The sequence below is a fragment of the Camarhynchus parvulus genome, chromosome 7 (assembly GCF_901933205.1).
Source record: "Camarhynchus parvulus chromosome 7, STF_HiC, whole genome shotgun sequence".
In the NCBI taxonomy this organism is placed as follows: domain Eukaryota; kingdom Metazoa; phylum Chordata; class Aves; order Passeriformes; family Thraupidae; genus Camarhynchus; species Camarhynchus parvulus.
Window position 1 is genome coordinate 13,054,710 of NC_044577.1, and position 21,832 is coordinate 13,076,541.

A 21,832-nucleotide genomic window follows, 5' to 3' on the forward strand; every position below is an offset into this window, starting at 1 on the left:
TTGCTCACCAAAACCACCTCCAAACAAGCCTGAAACGGTACTTTATTCAAATTTCACCTCAACTGCCACCAACAGGGATGTCATCTTCAACTGTAGTAGAGATGGGGCTCTGTTTTTACAGCAATATGAATACTGAATTTCCAAAATCAAGAGCTGATCACAAAGCAAACATTGCACACTACAGACTACCACAATCTGGAGCTGAACATTTAGAGCTCAGCAACAACATAACATGCATGCATTGATGTCCTTGTACAGCCTAAGACAAACCCAAAGGAAAAAACCAAATGCCCCAATACGCATCACACCCCATCCTTACAGCAGGCAAACAACCACCACTTCTACTCTCTTCATATGTACAAATGTAGAATTGTATCATTGCATACAATATTGTAGGTTACGGACATAACATTTTTGTGGAATAAAAGGAGCCACAAGAAGTTTCTGTAAGAATCAAAGATGAACAGCTATCTGCGCAAGAGATGAAGTCTGTTCCAGACGTTACTGAATGCAGCCATTCCTGGCACAGACCTGACCTGAATAAGCCTCCCTGTATGAAGTACATGTGTTTAAATCATACACACACATATATATATATTTACACACACACACTTGGAACTGAGTACAAATTAGGTCTTCTTTTCACAAACTCCAAAAAATAGAGATAAAGCAATATTTAGGTTTCACTGCTCAGGAAGCTTCCAGAGTTTAGTTTACATTACACATAACAGAGGACATTACAAGTTCATATTTCTAGGTATCACTGTTGAAAAAATAAATTCTTACCTCTAATTAATTACATTGTCTTTATAGCATAACATTAACCAACACATTTTTAACCCTTTCCAGTTAGAAATTCAAAAGCAGCAGAAATCTTCAAGATAATACAAGGAAGAGAAACATGCTACAACACAGTGAGATAGTAAAAAAAATTCCTTGTGTATTTCATAGCGCTATTGTTCTCCTTCACCAACACTCTGACTCTGCTTGTATTAGAAGTGAAAATGCTGCAAGATGCTAGAGAGAAGATAAAACTTCTTTATAGCCTTCTACCAGCTGGAGTGACACACATTCTCTCAAGTTATTAAATATTAAAGAAAGATCTATACTGAGTGAGCTCAAGGACATAAATTAAAGCTGAGGCAAGGGCAAAGGACAAGGTAGTCTGCTCTGAGAGAAACTACTTTTAAGTATCCAGAAATAAAGCTACAGAAAACACAGAAGGCCATACAGCAGAAAGAGTCTTAGAAAGGCGACTGTAAGGGATGCTTCCTAATCTGTCCTCCAGATGAAATAAAGTACTATAAAAATAAAGTCGCACAGGAAAGGATCTTCGGAGAGGAATTCACCCTGAACTGGCAGGGTGATAGGGAACAGAAAGAAGTACATTGCAAGCAATCAAACTTGTGAGTACATGGAAGACAAAGCTCTTCCCTTTTCACAATAAATTTAGCAGGTCTAACAAGCTTTCAAACCTCATGACAAAACATGATCACAAGAAGTAACGCCAGTCTAAGTTGTTATACCCATGATGCTTTGCTTCCGAACAAAGCACACATTTTGATTTTTTTAGATCAGTTAGGAAGTTTTCTTCACACAGTAAGATAACACAGAAGAAATTTTACTCCTAAAAGGAATAAATTAAATATTCAAGTATGAGGTGAATTAAAGATTATTTTCTTCAAAAAAACCCAATTTCTCCTACTATTTAAAAGGATCTCTTTTCAAACTATAGTAGAGGAAACTATTCCCTGTAAATAAGCTATTTAAAAAATTAAACCTCATTCTATGTATTTTCACACATACTAAATTTTTGTTCAGAGTCATTCATTTTATCTATTAATACTAGTTGTGGAAAATGTAATCTTCCCTCAAGCACTTCTTTTTTCCAATCATGATGAGATGTGATATAGCCAAATGGTAGGAAGTAGAAAAGGAGTTCTGAACACAGTAATTTACATAAGATCACTTTAAATATTCAATTTTTAAAGTTTCTGTCTTTGAAGGCACTAAAAACCTGATGTCAAAAGAGGAACTCATCAGATCGGGTCAGCAGAGAAACATTAATCTTTGTCAGAAACATTGAGTTTATCTCAGAGCACTAACAGTTTTTGCACAGTCTGGTCACACTGCCTTGCTGGCCCTTAAGGATGGCAAGAGCACAAAACAGACAACCAAACAATTCACGCATGAAGCCAGTGGACTACCACAGATTTGCGACAAAAGCAATCCATTACCAATCCCGAAAAAAGCAAAAAATCTTCTCTTGCTCTTCCCAGGCAAAGTGAACAACCAAAAAGCACAGCTTCCTTTTAGTCTTTGAAATGAGGCCTAACACAGCACAAGTACAGCTCACCACCAGCTTTATCATTGACATGCTAAATGGTCCAAAATACCATTAGTCAATCCCTAGTCACCAGAGGGACCCAGAATATTTCTTGATCTTTAGCCATATTCAAATTATTATGCTCTGAGAAATTAACAGGACCAAGTATCACCATGACTAGAAGTCAAAACACAACAGCAAGGACTGATGATCACTTCCTTCTGTCTTCATCTGTTCTCTTCACACCACCATATACCAAACTCCATTTTGGAGGTATAAAACTCATCCTTTTTGCACTTTTTTCCTTCTGATTCATTTTCATGCACAGTTAACACATTCCTTGGGAAGACAAACTCAAAACAGGTACTGGTTATAAGAGCCACCTCGTTACAGCAGGATGAGCTTAGATATCTAACAGCTCTCAAGGTCAAGATGTGAGCTACAAGGAACCTGGTACACAGGTTATATACACAGTCGCATCTGTTAAAAATGTCCCAGATTATACTTGAAGATAAAGACCCTGACCTAAGACCCTAGTAGACAAACCACAGAACATGAAAACAGCGGAAGTTCTTCACATAGGCTATAAAAACAAGGGAAGCACAGTGAAAAGGACCCTCCCACTTGAGTCACTTGACACTTGCATACTGTAGGTCACAGCAGAAGGAAGGACAGTGAGTCTCTTCTGGCTCTCAGAGATAGTTTTGGCAAAGAGGGATTAGAAGATTTCTTGTCCTTTAGCCATCTTTAAATTATTATGTTTTGAGAAATTACTAGGACTATGTACTAACAATAAAATCTTCATTTTCCACAAAGCAGAGAAGGTACTTCACTGTAATCAGAAACGAAAAAGAAGAGAGAGTTGACTTATCCTGACAGTTGAATATGCAGGGGAAAAAATACCTATCTCCCATATTCAGTCTGAGGAAGAAAACAGAAAAAAACTGCTCCTAATCCCCCTATCATGAAATTCTGTTTGTCAGAGTACAGATATAGAAATCTTTTTGGATTTATATATCTGTACTCTGACAAACAGATTATTTCAATTGACACTTCAACTTGTCCTTGACTTGAAGCACTAGAACACTTCAAAAATAAGAGCATTCTTATTTTATACTGGATCTGCATGAAAAACCACTCTCTGGATATAGCTGTCTGAATATTACCTGAATAAAGCAGGATGCAGAGAATATATCAGCAGAGGATCACATAGCCCACCTTTACATTACACTCCAACATTTAAGAAGACCGTGTAAGCCTGTTTTAGTTTTACAAAGAAAGCTGGAGATACACATTTAGACAGAGGTCTACACACTGCACTTGAAACAACCAGCCAAAACCTCCCCTTCAAAGCCTCAGTTAAAAGTGGAGCACACTGTATGCCGGGCACTGAATCCAAAACAACTACACAAATGTAAGAATATAAGTACAATCTGATCTTCAGTTATCAACTAAGAATATCCTTTAGCTTTTCAAGTCCATTAGATTAGACAGCTTCAACAATGCAGAAACACAGAAGACTCAACCTTGTGCAAATTAACACAACAATTCCAGAACAAAACACCTCTAAATAAACCTACAAGATTTGAAGGCTTACCTTTCATATCCCAAGTCCTCCATGTCAAATATTATCTACAATATTCAGAGTAGTATTGTTATGTTAATAAGCAAACTGCTTCTCAGCTCCAGGCACCTGGTGAGTAATTAATTAGCACTGCATCTGGCTTTTTGTTTGATTACCTAAAGGTAACGCTGGGGGGGCTAAAGACCACAGCCATGATTTCTTAAAATTCAACATTAAGTGGGCGGACAGAACTATAAAGCTACTCCTTCAAACTATCTTCAAACCCTTCAAACTATCATTTTTCACATAGAAATGAGAACGGGAAAAAACTTAAAGTAAGAAAGGCATGTGTGTAAGAGGAGCGTGTTTCAGAAGTGAAGTCCAGGTTAAGTGAGTGAACAACGCTGTTATTCTGCCAACAAAAACTGATAATCCTTTAAATTCAAATCATTCAGTACAGCTACAGATAAAAACAATGCTGGCTGCAAATTAACACAATTCAAGTCTGTAACAAACTCAGCACTGAAGGATACCAGATCTTCAACAAAAAATGATAAATGATTCGTATCTCCAAGGGCACCCAGCACTTCAGCACTGCATCTAGAAAACATCTAAGATTGTTTTGTTTACAACTGTTGGGCCTTTCTTTGATAAAGTGATTAATGCATTTGCAGCTGACACAGGACTGCTTATCAGAAGCAGCTGAGAGCTTCAAAGATGTGATTGAGTAACACCAGACTCTAAACAAAACTGAATACAAATGCCTGTAAGACAATGCAGACCAAGCATGCTGGAATCCTGTCAAACTTTTAACATAAACGGAGCTTTAGATAAAGGTCAAGTGAAAAAAGAATTGCAGTAAACTATAGGAGCATATCCTTAATTCCTCATAGAAAGCCATTGGGTATTTTTGGGAATTCCACAGAGAACAGCAAGACTTTTCTGCTGGAGTACCACCCTATTTCCTGCATGAGTCAATCACCAACCAGGCACTGGGGAGGAATTTTGCCAAAGACTGTCAGATTTGTAGTGTCAGTAGGAGGAGTCAGACTACCACTCCCTTCTCACACATCCAAAGCTGTTCCATTGCAGAAATGCACCAATTACCCCCGGCACCACTGCCCATATCAACCTAATCAACTCTCCCCATGGTACCTCCTAGCAGGCACAGCTCACTGCTGTCCTTATAGAGGAGTTAAGTGTGGATCTGGGGTCTGTTTCCTCACTCAGAGAAAATACATGACCTTCCACAGTACATTCAGTGACTGTCTTCCAAAATCAAGCCATAAGGAACAATTGTAGACCCAGTGCTGTAGAGATGCTGAGACAGCCAGGGTAGTTTTAGATTTTCAAAGCATTAGATGTAAGCAGACTCCCTGTGAGGCAGAAGTAAGTTCATTACAAATGAAAACAAAAAGGGAAAAAAAAAAAGAAAAAAAATTTAAAGGCTGGTAGTGAAAAGTAATAGACTCAAAATTGGTTGTGCAGGGAGGGAAACAGAGGGGTTTAACCATACAGGTGTTGGAGCAAGGTTTGCAGATCTGTACTAGAGGATGCTGTAAACCTATTTCCTTCTCATGTGAAACACTAAATGAACCAGATTCTCTCCTCCCTTTACTTCTCAGGAGAAAACACAATTGGGTCAATAATGTTCTGAAGGCACAACTAACAGTCAAGCACTGCCTAATTCCATAAAGCCTAGTCAGCTTCAGTGGTTCTGACCATTGTTTGAAAGAAAATAATCTGTAAGTTTAAGAAGTAATATAAATATTTAGCAGTTCAATATTACACTGTGGGGATTATTATATAATCTGCCATATTTTGTGCTGTATTAATAAAATTCATATCATCACAGTACAACATGGGTAAGTTTTAGTATTTAAATTCCATGATACAGCAAATATACCTGGTGAACAGCTGAAACAACCTCTACCTTTAAATATATTGCCAAAGCCAAGCAATGGAACTGGATGAAACCCAAACAAGGCTCCTGAGAACACCCTTCACCTGACTGATAAACAGAACATGCCAGAATAATTACATCATCAAAACTAAATGCCATATGCCTAACCTCAACGCATGAAGGAGATTTTGGCCAGATAAAAAAACAGTGAAGAGAGTGAGATTATCCACTTTTTCATTGAAATTTAATGCTACTAATTAAGGGTGCATAAGGGTTTGCCCTGCCCTTATCCCAAAGGGCTGCTTTCTTCTGCTATTCCAAGTGTCTTCAGGAAAACAATCACAAAAGAGCTGGAAAGAAACATCTTCACAGGTTTCAGAGGAAGAAAGAAGGCAGCACCAAAGTCACTGCAAAACAACTAACAGACAGGTAGGTCTAAGTGGGTCAAATACAACATTTAGCCCAAATGTGAAAAATGACACCTGAGGCACATGTTCCATTTACTGTTTGGTAGTAACTTTCTCCAACCCATAGGTTACAATGGGGTCACATGGAAATAAAACCCTCCTTACACAAGTTTAATCCAGCCAGTACAACCCCACAATAGAGTAAAAATGAAAACAGCTGGTAAGCAAACTTGCTCAAATGCTGTATTTGCATATATTTTGCATCAGTCCTGAGATGCCATTACAACCTTCATTTTCATTTGCAGCTTGATGCCATCCATCATTGATGATGAGGGCAATTTACTTTTCAGTCAGCTACCTCATTCATTCTCTTTGGGCTCCAGAACTGTACCCACATACATTAGTTCCACATATTATGCCATGCTCAAGCACCAACAGAAATAAGAAATAAAATTAAACAAAGATCTACTGAAAATGCCTATAGCTAGGTGGGCATAACACAGCAATTACTCACAAGAATGCTCAACCCTAAGCATGTTATTTTGGCACAATGCGCTGTCAATAGGACTTGCAGAGTAACAGCTTCCTTCTCAGTCAGGGATGATGGGATCTGGTTCCCAACTCCCACACACAAAAACAGGTAGAGAGCTGGTTGGTGACAAGTTCAGCCTCAAGATGCTGAAAGCTTTGCAGCAAAGTAATTGGACCTACTTCCACTAAATTTTATCACCATATTGCAGTGCCTGAAAATGAAAACAGCACATGCAATGAAGCAGTTCATTCTCTTCTTTAAATGGTTACTAAGGACATTGCCAATGTCAGCTAATAAAAAAAATATAACATCAAAATTTACTGGTCTAATGGACACAAAGTAAGTGATTTAGATTCCTACAGAACCTGCAACAGTTTTGGCTGCATTATTAGAAAGATATCTCTTACACTAACTATGAATTCAGGTTCAAAAACAAAAACACACAGAAAACTCCAAGAAAAACCGCCTGAAAATCCATTAAGTGCGCATCAGTTTACAACAGTATTTAACAGTTTGATCATTAAACTGTAGCTTGTATCTTTCAGTATGAACTCAAGCATCATGAAAATACATGATTCAACCTCACCACTCAAAAGTTAAATCTAGCTTTTTTCCTCCCAGTCAAAAGGAACTCCATTCCACAAAGCCTCCTTCATCAAACTTTTTCTTGCCAGATTGCAGAATAGTATTTTTTCAGTAACAAGAACCACTAGCATGAAACTTATCACACACAAGATGTTTCAAAACTGAAGCAACAACATTTTGCAGAACATTAGCAGTCCACTACAATCTATTTCAAAACTACTTTGGTCCGCACCAAGGCATGCGGAACTAAGACCCTCACTGTCAAGTCTGCTTATGAACATCAGCACCCTGGATTTTGCTACACAATCAAGCTGGGATTTTTTTTACTCTAAAATCCATATTGATAAGCCAAATAGTTAATCTCTAAACACACAATGCATAAAAGGGATCATTTCAAACCAGAAAAATGGAAGACACTTATAATCACCACAGCATTCATATTTGAATGACAGCTAAACATAAAGACACATCAAGCATTCAGCCATCTGGAAAGATGATGGTTTTTTTTCATATTGTCTATTCTCAAAGCCTTAAGGCAAGAGTCAGAGGTTGACCAAGAGTTCCATTTAGCGAGATGCTCATTTCCTATCTCCAGCCATTAACAAACTGCACTATAAACAATAAGCCAGACCCCTCCACTTTCACTAAATTCAAAGACAGTTGGGTCACACCAGGACAAACAATGTGTGCATACTGCCAGATGTACTTTATATTTAGAACCTAGAAAGTTACCCAAAAAAATTCACCTAGTGTTTTCCTAGTGTCTTTGAATACAGCTTATTTAATAAAATTACTATATCAATTAATATATTTTGTTACACCAGACAAGAAAGACTATGATACATATATAACTGCAAAATTCCTGATACATAAATAAAAACAACCAAAGTATGTATTCAGACACTGTTAAGAGTTAAATGGTACTGAATATTGCTGCAGCAAAATAAACAAAAAAATCACACTGCAAGCACAGCTACCAGAGACCCGAGGTGACCAGAGGAAGACGCAGCCCAGCTTTAGCATTACATTTTTAATAATACATGAAGGGCCTAATAAGAAAAAAGCACCCTGAATGTACAAACACAAACCATCTACTCCTTTCACATTCTCACTTGCAGCAATTACTCCCCCACAACACACAAAATTTCAATTTAAATGGAAAACTACCTAAACCAGCATTTTCCAGACTTAGGGTATCAAGGTAACAGTAATCAAGGAAGAAAACACCCTTAGAAGTAATATATTTAAAATGCACAGGTCCTGAGTGTTCTTCTAAGCATTTATGAGATATGATGAGTTTTTAGAGCAAAAATTAATTCTTAATTTTGCTCTTCAGGAAGTCAGTGAACTGCTTTCCATCAGGGTTTCTCAGGCAAAGTTAGTACCTCCCATCAGTCAGCAGCTGAATGAGAGCTATCCAAATAACTGCTCCTGAAACATTAATACAGAAGTCTTCCCTGGATTTTTACATGCAAATTTTCTTGCCTCACACAGAAGAGTCATAATTTATCACTGACAAACCCTAATGTTACATTATTTTTTTCCACACACATGTACTTTTTTTTCCTCAAAAAAAAAGCATCTCCCTTTTTTATTGCAATCTAAACAATACCTCCATCATGACTACTACTATGCAAATGCTGGTCTTTATGCACAATATTGAAATGTCAATGAACCTTCTCCTTTCTGTCACCCAAAACAACTATTTCAGGTTTCCAGCTCTTCAGGGAGTTTTCTTTTTGTATCTCATAATGCCAGGAACTCCTGAAACATTTGTTCAGGATACATTTATTACAGCCAGCAGGGGAAAATTAACTGTGAATTGGCAGCCGCTTGGTTTTTCAAACGAGCCCAATTCTGTAGAGGCTGAGCATGCTAACTCTCATCAGTCCTTGAAAAATTTCAGCAAGTCCTTCCACCCTAAAAAAAAAAGGGAAAATTCAATCGAAGAGAGCAATTGCCTCTCCACTGTTCTATTCTTTAAGCAGACAAAGAACAGGTTGAGAGGCGCCAGTAACAGAATATGACAGTCAAATTTCCAACATTACTAAAACGTTGGAACAGTCAAATGTCCAACATTATCAAAAAATACACATCTGCTAAATAAGGCAACTGTGAGAAACAGACTTTTGAAAAATATGCAAATTAAGCAAATTTTATATATTAGTGCACTGTTGTAACCCATTCTATGGAACAGGGAGGGCAACCTGAAGAAAATACTGAATTTCTATAGAAATCTCAGTAGAGTAGCCTAAAGAAAATACAATTAAAACTAGAGTCAAAGCAAAGTATGATACATTTTTGACACACCAGAACAGACCAGATATTTCCATAAATCAACTCCTACTCAGTAGTAAATTACCTTGTAAAAATAAACTAATAAATTGCTGACAACCCCCTACTGCAGCCAATTATTTTATTTTTTCAAAAAAAAATCATTATACCTTAACAAAAATCATTGTTAGTGCAAATAACTTTTTAACTCAGTCTGAGTAGAAAGAACGTGATTTGGAGGCAAACAGCATTTCACAGAGCTCCCAATATATAAACATTTGATTGATGTATTCAATATTTCCCTCATTTTTTTTCCTGCAAGCTTAACAAGTACTGCATTTTTTTTCTAAAAGCAAGCCCACTGGAGTCTTTACTCAGCAAAAAAAAAACTCCTGTATGACTTCTGGTTTCCATACAGGCTTTCATGTAGACTAACCCACAGTTCAAATAAAAACCAAGATAATGAAAAAAACTTCCTTAGAGAAATAACTTAAGCAGGGAGTGGAAGACTTTGGGAGTATTAATTTCAAAAGTAGGAGCTTGTTTCAGTTTAAAAAAACGTACTGGTGAAATGCAGCACCACCACCCAATTTACTGATGAAGTATGACTAGAGGAAGTCATTTGGTTTTGCCTGGGATAGAGCGAGGCACAGTTTTTACTGCACAGCTGCAAGGCCCCGACTACCTGTGAAAGAGAAAGGCTACAATGAGCCATTCTACACTGAAACTGTTGCAAAACAGCAACACTGCCTCAGTCAGATTTGCACAACCCCTGAATTACTTCTATTTCTAGAAAAGCCACGGACACACTGTCACAAGTAGCTTTCTTTATTGCTTACCCTACTTATGCACCATTGCATTTCAGTCCTGCCCTCGTGGTGTTTAATATCTAGGACCGATCAAAAAAATTCTGAGATGAAACTTCCCCATCAAAATCCTTACTGAAATAAGAAAGCCTTATAGAAAAAGTTGCAGCTGGAAGAGAGAATTTTAATAGCTGCTCAACCAGGAATCCATAGGAAGGCTGTTCTGCAAGGAGTAGCAGGGTGAGATGGCACGTGGAATTCTGACAAGCTCTGTAGGAAGAAGTTAGTTAAGCAGAGTTCTAGGTCACATTCTATCTTTTGTTCATGAAACTCATCACTTACAAAGGGTCTGTATCCCAAGCAGCCTGCAACCAATGCTACCAATAGGTGCAAAGTCTTTAGAGCTTTAAATTTGTAGTCTGGTTACACATCTGGCTTGTGGTTAGAAATAAGAACTGCCAAACAGAAAATGTTAGTGGAAATCTTCCTAACACTCAAAATACTACCCACCAACAGAGTATAACAGAGGATTTAAAAAAATTATCATCATTTTAGGCAAACTGCACCACAATGAACTGCATTCAACAAAAAAATGCTCAACCTACAGGAACTGATGTGAATAGTGCCTACATTCAGCAGTAATAACACTCTTTAAAATATTGAAAAACCATGGAATTATCCTCAGATATTCACCATGAAATTCTGGTCTTACCACCATTAATGACATCCAGCATTGCAAGACTAAAAAAATAAAATAAAGGCTAGGAAAGACTATATGGCCTCAGAACTTGTAGTTGGGTGAGAAACACAAACAGGTAACTACTTTACTATGGACATCACCAAAATTTATAAAGACACACTGAAGTCTGCCTGTCTGCCGGCACACCAGCCAAGAGGACAAGCTACAGAGCAGGTACAAAAAATAGCCCTTAATTGCAAAATGGCCTACAAATGGGCGCTCCAGGGTTTGGATACAGAATAAATACAGCATATACACGGGATATGTATGTAACAAATATATCACATACACAGGATTAACCCACCAGGATTTATGACTCTTCTCTCCTTCAAAGGTCCAAACCTGGACCTGCTGAATTATAACTTCTTTCAAGCTGGAACTACTCTTCTTTTAATAGTACATTGTCACTCGAAAGAAACAGGAGATTATTATATAAAGGATTTTTTTGTCTCCTCTCAGAGAATCTATAATTCAGATGTTTAGGTTTGCCAATAAAGACCAACTCAGGTGTTGATGGATTGATGAGCATGAGATAGTATCTTCTCTAAAAGTGTGAAGGTCTTTTAAGGTTTTAGGAATGAGATATGAGTAGAGAAACTGATTAGTCAAAGTAAAAAAATAAAGCCACACAACTTTCAAGGAATGCAGGTCTCTGTTCTTGGGATTGCATGTAATTCCCCTGTAAGCATTCATTTTCTTCTACTGATTGAGGAATTACTGCATTTTCATAAAGGAAAATGATAGAGAGGGCATGTATTATGATTTACCAATAGACAAGATTTTATTGGTAATCTGAAAAACTTTCTATACTACCAGACAAGCTGTACTGCAAAATCATTTGGCTCAATGGAGCCCCATCTTTGAGGTCAAATCCCCAGCCAAGAAAAAGAGTGAGTCCAGTGCCAGCTGTTAGCTTCTACCCATCAGACTGCATCCTGTGATTCCAACTCTCAGTCTCTGTAGAGTACAATCATTCATCTTCCTCCCTATCTACACCTCATTCCAATGCTATCCTTATTATAGGCCATAAGAAGTATGTTCATTCAAGCATTTTGTAATTTTCTTTTTCATGCACACAACAGTCAATAAAGAAAAACACTGAGGTAAGAAGTCTCTCTGTGGCAACAAATGTTGCATTCTTGGGAAACCAATGAGCAACTTGTCTGAACCTCCCACCTCGGGAGCATTCTCAGGAGCAAGCCAAGCGCCTGAGCAGTGCTGTGGCACCTGCCACAAGAAAGCCAAGTCATCGGTTCTGAATGGATGTATTTAGTAGTGACATAACAATTACAGGTTTACACTGGAAAGAAGAGACATTCTGATTACATTAAAACATTACAATAGTTCCTTTAATGGAGACGTCTCTAGCACAATGATTAGGCATAAAGAGGAAAAAAATCCAAAACATTTACAAAATCAAGACTTACATACTTTCTCTTTAAAGTGAGGAAAACAGTCCAAAAAAATCTTATCCACTGCAAACAGTAATTTGTTATAACACTAAGTTTCCTTTACAAATAAGTTATTGAAGTAATCCTATGGAAGTAATAAAGTATTGACAAGAGGGACAAGAGGGCTTACAGAACTACCACAGCAACATATAACCTGAGGGTAAAAAAAATGCTTTTATTAATCATAATATTACACAAATACTGCAGAGGCTTTTTTCCCAAAAGTTCTTGTAACGTGATTTTCTGAATTTCTCATATGAAGAAGTTTTCTCAGTTTAACAGTGTGTTCAGTGCACTGCCTACTCCAGTGGAATTTACAAGACAATTTCAATCAATAAGCCATTCACATGAGCCTGTCATTTCTGTCAGTCACTTCCCTGACATAAAATGGGTATATCCTTACACATAAGATTCAATAATGGAATATTAAAATACAAAGCAGAATCTGTTTTCAATGATACTAATTGCTCAAGACCTTTAGTGTTATCACATTCATTAAGGATGAAACACAGGAATGTTTATAGGGGGTTAGAGGGAGTTTATAATAATGAAGCAATAGGTCTTCATGCCTAGGAAAGCTGCAGTTCTGACATTCGAATCATTAGGAAAGCCTAAAGAATGTTTTGCTCAACGGGGGAGGAAATCTGCTGCTACAGTAGCAGGATGCCAGACAGCACAGTATGTTGCAATTCAACCGACCTATCATGCTGAATGAGTAAGGAGGAAAGTAAAGTCACACAACATAAAACATTATGCCCAAATGGCTGTATCTGCTTAACTATAGACATTATGTTTTTCAGAAAATATCAGTAAATCACAACCCTCTATTTTCAGATACTTAAGAAAATAAAACGTTTAAAATTGCATTTTATGCAGTAAGCAAAAGCACCTCCCAGTTCCATCCCATGCCAGAAATACCACTTGAGGTTTGAATTCCTTCTTCACAAATTCCTACAAGTCTACTCAGAGTTCATCTTCAAATTGGCAAAGAGAAACAGCAAGCAGTCACTGCTTAGAACTCTGTACTGCTCGTTAGTGGCTTCCTCCTATTACTGATTTAACAGTTACTGCACAAATCTTTGCTGTATCTCAATTAATAACAGCTGAATAGTGTTCAGAACTTGGTAAATATGACCTGGGAGAAAAAAAAAACAGACACCCACTATTATCACATAGACTGCAGGTCAGGTTACTCTCATTTTGCCTATTGAATTTCCAGCAGTTTTATCCAGCTCTACCTTCAGCTGAGCTCCCCTGAAACACATTAACATCAGGTAACTCGGTATTCAGCCAAAAGCCCATTACTGGCAATAGTCAACTTCTTATAAGGAAAAAGGGAACCAAACTTTCTTTTTTCATGTTATGTAAGTACATAATGTCCTAGAAGACATTTTCTACGACAAATCTAAATTCAATGGCAGTTTTTCTGTAGAGATTATAAACAGGTGTGAGAAAAGGAGCCTGAAAATCTACCAAAAATGTCATTACCTCAACACTAGTGGATATGATACAACACAGCAGCAGATACTTTGCACAAAAGTGATTAAAAGGCAGGTACTTTTTAACTCTCAATTTTTTTGGGTCCCTGTAAAAGTGATCCAGAAAATTTTTAAGGATTTAAAATTTTAAAATTTTTAACCCAAAGTTCTGCCACTTGAAAGATGTTCCCAATCTCAATGAAATATCACCACTAGCGTTTTTAGGTCAACAAGGAGTTTCTGAATCCATTTGTCTCCTTCCATTTTCTTTCCCTTCCCTACTCATATAGCCTGTATTCCTATATATCAGTCAGTTACTCAAACTCATACAATAGTAATGAGAAAGCAGTCTATCAAGTTTTATTCTCATTTTTTTAGTAGAGTATCATAGTGACAACTCCAAAGGCTGAATGCAGAAATGATAATCAAGCTGTTCATTGAAATCTATCAGTTGCCAAAACAATGTATAAGCTCATTAACATACTGTAGCTGATTAAGCATACTAAGAAAAGTATGGGAATTAAGAATTAAAACCATTTCTAGCAAAAAAAAAATACTTGAAGACAGAGCTTAGAATTGTTTTGGTAAAACAAAAATTATGGATTCACCCCATCCCTATTAGAGCAAAAAAATAAAATAAACTAAGACAAACTGGGATAGGGAAAAATACCAAACCTAGAGACCAGGTCCAAGACAAAAGTACACAAGAGCCACACAAATACAACTCTATTACTCTGCCTTTATAAAGGACTAAATACTTACAATTTGCCCAAAACAGAAAAAAATGTCATAAAAAAAGACTTCTTTCAAAACATTTCACATATATCTTCTGAAAAAGTCTTCTGGTTTTGCAAACATCTTTTGTAAGCATTAGAGTTTAAAAAATTGTCATTCGCCCTATCCCAAATATATTTAGAGAAACTACAGGAACATTTAGTTCTCCTTCTGTTTGCTGGCTGATTTACAACAGTAATACCTAATTCCAGAACACTAATTGTCATGTGGTCAGCAAGCAGGAACAGAAAGAAACTGAGAAAGTATTTTATTAGTAGAACTCACAAAATTATATAAACAATCAACCTGCAGCACTAGCTCTCTAAATGAATCTAATCTGGGAAGCATCATCAATACAACCCAAATCACCTTTTTTTCTCATTCTAATCAAAACCACACCATTCTTGAATTAACCTATCTTACTGCTTTCTGCTCACTCTGACTGCAAAGCAAATTCTCATCACCACTCCAGAATTAACTGGAGTTAATCTCTGTATGTTCTCATGAATGAAAAGACACATTCCTGTTGCAAGTGGAGATCAAGTTCCAGAAAGACAAGGCAACTAATATTTGACTGTCTCCATCCCCATTCCCAAAGGAGGCTCACAAAGGCTGTTAACAGTGAGCCGCTCAAGAATTTACCTGTGCCTAAAGTGAGAAATTTTAATCCACAAACGCAGTGATTATTAATTTTGCTACATGACTTCCATGTCCCACTCACTCAGCTGGCTTCCAAGAACAAGACTGCAGACAGCCAAAGCAGTCACTTCAATCAAGCCATGCAGGTAGTGCCATATATGCAAACACTAGTAAATGAACACACAGATGATAACCACCACTTCCCTGTTTCTGGCTCCTCCAGAGAGATAAAGAACATCTGGAGCAGCAAGATGTTTTACACATTTCCCTCAGAAAAGTTTCACTGCAGCTTAAGAAAAAGCCACAGTGGATTTCACTTTGCTAAGCCTCATTTCCCTGGGCAGACATCACTTTCTGTATCAACAACATTCAAGGCCTCAGAGACAGCAAGCAAGATCTCCAGCTGAGCCAGGGCTCCACTGCAAAGCTGGCAATTCAACTGTTGCCTGAAATGTGGGAGAACAGCATTTCCAAGGGGAGAGATGTGAGCACAACAGAGCATCTACTTTGAGTGCATTTAACCTCATTGCATTTTAGGGAATTGCTTTCAACAGGACCATGCAAATCCTAACATCACAAGAGCCCATGGAACCCTCCCATGCTGACCCAGAACTCCTCTTTTTCCTCTCATTCATATACTTGGGGGAGGGGTAAAAAAAGTCTCTGATAATTGACTGAAAAACAATCAACAAGGACTTGCATCCAAGGCTACAAAGAAGCAAACACAGGATCAGGCACAGCAACTCAACTCTTTTACAGTACATCTGTTCTCACTCAAGCAAAGAATCCTAAATGCAACAGATGACACACAACTGTTCCCCAAGGCCCCAAAATATCAAGTTAGGGGCTGGGCTGATGATAAGGAATCATTAATCCCACTGTATCTACCTGTCAGCAGGAAGCCTTAGTGTACATAACTAAACAGAAACAAGAGAAGATCCTGGGTCACAAGAATTCCAACAAACCTCATTCTGCTCAAGTCACTTTTCTGAGATGATAGTGACTTCCCTGAAAAATTATTTATAATCCTCACAAAAGCAGCTGATTGAGAAACAATTTCTTAAACATCTATGACTATTCACATCACAAAATCCTAGACCACAGAAATCTCTTGGTTGATACTACAATAAAAAATTCTTAATTCCAGGCAGTTATTGTATCCTCCAGTGAAACAGACAGGATCCGCCCATTCAGGACCTGCTACAGTACCTCTAAAAGCCACCAAATTCAGTAGCATTGAGAAATAATTACTGTCTGATTTCTCAACTGAAATTGGTCCAGTGTTCTGGTTCAGTTAACAAAGCAACTTCATTAACTGAGGCAACTGAGCCTTCATGACCAAACCTTGCCAACACAGTCCTGTCAAGAAACCAAATCAAATTTCCTAAGGAAACACAGGAGGCTACAATAAGCAACTGGCCACCAAGTTCTCAGCTATCTATCAAAAGTGCCAGAAAAACCAGAGACTTAATCATTTACTGCATCAACTTTCCTCTCATTACAAATATAAATAAGTGCAAAGTAGTTTAAACCAATTCAAAAATGTTTATTTGTATATGTGTATTCAAATATTTTACAGTATACATGAATTAATAGTCTAATCTTCTATCTTCCCCTTCGCCAGACAAGTGACTGTAGTGTAAGAGCAAAACTAGACATCCAGGACAAGTCCCAAAACGCAGAGCCTCTCAAACATTTTTGTGGTATTTGACAGTACCATAACTAATAAAAAGTTCCTGAAGTTTGTATCCTAGCTACCTTTTTCATTTTCCCATCTACAACTATGAAAGATATTCCTTCTATCAATTCTGCCTCCCTCTCCAAATACTTCAGGCACTTTAACAATAAAATTTTCCACTTAGCTCTTTTAAAACATTTTAACACTTAAAAAAACTTACAAAAAGAACACTTAACATGCCAACAGAAAGAGCAGCATTCTCTCACAAAGTATTCCAAACATTCTAGATATTTTGAAAAGAAAAACAAATTCAGTTATCTTTAGCACAAACCTGTTTATGTGCACACCTCACAGCACATTTTAGCTGATTATCTTGAGATAATCCCATTCCCATTAAGATTTTACATTTAAGAAAGTTAATTTCAGAAAGAGCAAAGAGAAGGAAAGTGGCAAAACACCCAATCCATCATGTTACATCACACAAAAAATACTCCAAAAGGTAATAAAATGAATTGTTTGAGACATCTGTATGATCTATTTTACCAACCCCAAATTTTCCCCCAGGAAAGCAATCTAATGCTAAATGATGCTTGTCAAGATAAGAAGAAATTTATCTTCTTGGCCAGTTGCACTGCAAACCTTGTAGGTTGGAAGCCAGCTAATCAAAGCACTACAACAGAACTGTTTGCATTTCCAGTGAGCAAGGGGGAGGGAGAGAGGATACACAAGATATAAAACTTTTTTTATTGACTTGAATAAAAACCTATTCTGCTTTTCAAGTCCTTAGGCTGCTCCCCCACTCTGCCTCTTTACACATCCTTGTGTAAACTCTAGCTCTGAAGCCATTACTCAAAGTGATCAGCAATTTTGGAACAACCTGGCCCATACCCACTTTGTACACCTATGATGCAGAATAAGGAATTCAACGTTTCTATAAGAAAATAAGCCAAAAAGAAAGACAAGAAACCACCAAGCTTATTTGCAAAGGAAGAAATACAAGGTCATAAACATGAACTACAAGGTCAGAAACATGGACTCTGGCCTCTGGCTGTCCTATAAAGAAGGCTGATGATTTTGACCTCACACCCAAAGGGCATAAGAGAACACAAGAGATTATAACTAGACATTAAAAAAATTCTTTAGATACTAATTAATAGCAAATTGGTTACAAATGCATGAGAACAGCAGTACAGTTAAGTGTCTGGCATTTATCTGAAGCTTTCTCACACTGTTGGAATTTCTATCCTATAATTGCTTATTGAGCCTTCTAGAACAGTCAGGGCTTCACCTAGAAAGGCAGGCACCCTTCTACTTCTTTCTAAAGGAATAAAAAAAAAAGTAAATAAAGAGTAGAGAAGGAAAGGGATTTGAACAACTTATACAAGGCTTTGTAGGCCACCTTTAAGCCATCATGAGACTAATTTCAATGTCATCACAAGCACAAATCAGAAGCTGAAATCAATTTGTAAATTTCTAAATTCAACACAGCTGAAAGTAATTCTGTTTCTGATAAAGCCAATCTCTTAAAGATATATTTCAGTACTCTCAACCATAGTTCAGTGCAAAAGATCTCACTGACTGTTGACTGCAACAGCACCAAGAATTCTACAAGCATTTTGTAGTTATTACACACAGACAGCATCATTAGAAAAAACTAGTTTTAACACAAAATATTTGTCAAGCTCTACATGTCTTAAGGCAGGTTAAAACATGACACTTGCTCAGAGGGACCAACATGGAGACCATAGCAATCTCTACTAGATCAGTCTCAGCTGTTCATGATGTATTTAACATATCAGTAGCAAGTTTGTCTCAAACTAAATCTGCAAGAACAAGAACTGACTTCCAGTTTTGCATTCAGGATATCAAACAGTTGACTGGGCCCATAAGAAACTAGCACATGTCACAAAACAGAGCCCTTAAGATGTTGGCTGTACTTATTACTCAGACGTTTTAGGAAGATGAACACAATACTGCATGTCCTTAATTCAGGGTTTGTAACTGGAATCTCTTTCACAAAGCAGTATTTGGAACACTAGGCCTTTAATCAACACTGAACAGTACCCCATTAGCCTTCAGCACCTGCCTCTTGGAGGAAAAAAAGAAAAAATATTTTTATGCTCAATTAGCTACAGCCAAAGAAAAACTTAGAGCTCCTTTCACGTAAAGGAAATCACCTTCCCATGCAGATAGCACCTCACTGAGCAGCTGATGCCAGAAAACACAAGCTTGAATGAAACTGACTTATTGTTATGCTCTTGTCTGTTTCAAGTTTGTTAGTCAACACGCACAGCAGTAACAGCCATGCCGGCTGGGCAGCTGAGCGGGACACGCTCCCCGCCCGCCGGCATCAGCTGCTCACACAAAGTACCGGGCAGGGGGACAGTGTCCGTGTCCCCGCGGCCGCAGGGCCCGGCAGCCCAGCCGCCCCTCCGCGCCCCTCCAGCCCGGCCGCCCCCGCGCCGGCCCCGGGCCTTCCCCCCGCCGCCCCCCTCCCCGGGCCGGCTCCGCGCACGGCCCGGCCGCCCCTCACCTTCTCCTGGGCCTTGCGGTAGCGCTGCAGCGCCTGCTGGGTCAGGTCCCGCACGCGGAGCTGCCCGTCCTTGCAGGGCACCACGATGCCGGTCCGCCCGAAGCACACGGTCACTTTCATCTCAGCGCGCCGCCATGCCCGCCCTGCCCGCCCACGAACGGCGCCCGGCCGGGCCCGGCAGCGCCGGCAGGTGCGGCTCGGCGGCCCCACGGGGGCGGGCGGCAGGTGCTCCCGCGGGGGCTGCGCCTCGGAGCGCGGGCAGCGCCGGCAGCGAGGCCCGGCCGCGGCCTCTCCTTCCGCCGTGCCCGCCCCGCCCCGCGCGGCGCTCCGGGAGGCGCGGGCCGGGCCGGGCCGGGCGGGGCGGCCGCGGGCGGCGGCGGGCTCGCCCGGGGCACGAAGCGCCGGGCCGGGCTTAAAGGGGCCGCGGGTGAGCGCGCCGGGCAGCTGCGCCCTTGCCGTGCGGCCGGAGGATGGGTGTCCCTTGCACGCCGCGTTGTGCGGAGCGGGCAGCCAGGGTGCACCCACACCGCAGCACCCAGCCCGGTCCGCGGCAGCAGTCACCGGCGTGAAATACTGCCGGAGAGGGGGGGGCTCTGCCGGGCACGGAGAGTTGTGTGGCCGGCTGGCCAAGCAGCCCTCCCGCCAGCACGGCGCTGGGCTGGACCGCCGGAGGCACAGAGCATCCCTCGCGCTTCGAGCAGGCCCTGTGGCACACAAAATACACCTAAGAGAGAAGTTGTGCCCAACCTGCTCGGCGGCGCAGCAACTGGGGCTGTGAAACACCTGCACGCAGCTGCCCACCCCGAACTTCAGAGACTGACCCGAGACCTTACGCGCACCTTGCCACACCATACAGAGACCTTCAGGCACTGCCAAGCCCCACATCTGCTCTGCAGGATACATAGCACGCAGAGAAACCCATCACCCCGATACAGTGACAGCCCATACTCTTCAAGCCATGGTACAGCAAAGCCACACAACCTGCATCATGGGGCGTGAGGTTCTGCAGCGCTCCCCAAACACCTGCTATTCTGCAAAGTACCCTTTTCTGTACTACTTGGTAACCAAGTAGTGCTCCCTACATCTTACCTACCCCTAGACCACATACAAATACTCGATGCCCTCATAATCATAATAGATCAATCTACCCACCGACGTGTGTATTACTGAAAATCACTGCAAAGCAAAGGCAGTATAAAAATACCTCTAAACCACAGCATGACATCACACAGCACAAGGGGACTATTACTGCAGTAAAACTGCCCCACCAGTTCACATTAGCATTCCAATAGGCAGTCCAAGCCCTATGCTGTGTGACGTAACCAAACGAGAGTACCAGAGATGTTGCAGTGGAAGTGGGCCAGAACACCATAAGCTGAAGGTTGAATGAATAGAGAGGTTTTGGGATGAGATGAGGACAGAACCACAAACTCCAGTAAGTGCAAAGTTCATCCTGGTTCCTTAGGAACCAGCAGTAGCAGTGTGTGGGACTGATGCAGGTAGTAAATAATTCCTCCTTGCATTTTCAAACCCAGAAGTGTCTGCCACCAGCCCACAGTGTTTCAGAACAAATCACAGGGAAATAATCTATTAAGCCATATATAGAACTTTTCCTGGGTGTGTACATGTGTTTGCACGTGTAAGTGAACAAGTGTGCATCCCATATGCTTTGAGCCATAGAAAAATTACTTTCTTTTTCCCTCCAGGAGCAAAGAAGCAATACAAAGAAACAGGAATTTTCTGTTTCTTCAGAAAACACCATGGGTAAGGTAGCACAGCCTGTAGGCCAGAAACACCTCCAGAGCACCTAGGGTGGTGCTGGGGACACCTGGTTCCCTGGAGTCTGCCCATGTGGCCATTTCAGATTCACCACTGTGTTCCTGCCAACTCAGCCCCAAGCCAGCTCACTGCTGGCTCCCAATAGCAGAGGTTTCAGTGGTGTCTCGTGGATCAGCACCACTGTAAGCATTCATCATGCTAAACGGGCATTCCTGCCAACTGCTGGAAGGATCAGCAAGTCAGATAGGCTACTAAAGTGTTACGCATGAAAAGTAATCAAGGAGGAGAAAAAGGGAAGCTTTGGTATAACTCCTAGCCAGTTCTGTAAGCTCGGTTTTTAAGGAGGGAGAAACAGGAGTACCTG

General features: G+C 39.9%; 1 protein-coding gene across 1 annotated transcript in view; it reads right to left on the reverse strand.

The window, feature by feature from the left end:
* PARD3B (par-3 family cell polarity regulator beta) overlaps positions 1-19,881 on the reverse strand; it is a 393,422-nt gene extending 373,541 nt beyond the window's left edge. The window contains exon 1 of the mRNA XM_030951868.1: positions 19,690-19,881. Within this exon, the coding sequence (XP_030807728.1) occupies positions 19,690-19,809 (120 nt within the window). The 5' untranslated portion in view covers positions 19,810-19,881. The remainder of the gene's footprint in view (positions 1-19,689) is intronic.
* Positions 19,882-21,832: the final 1,951 nt, after the last annotated feature.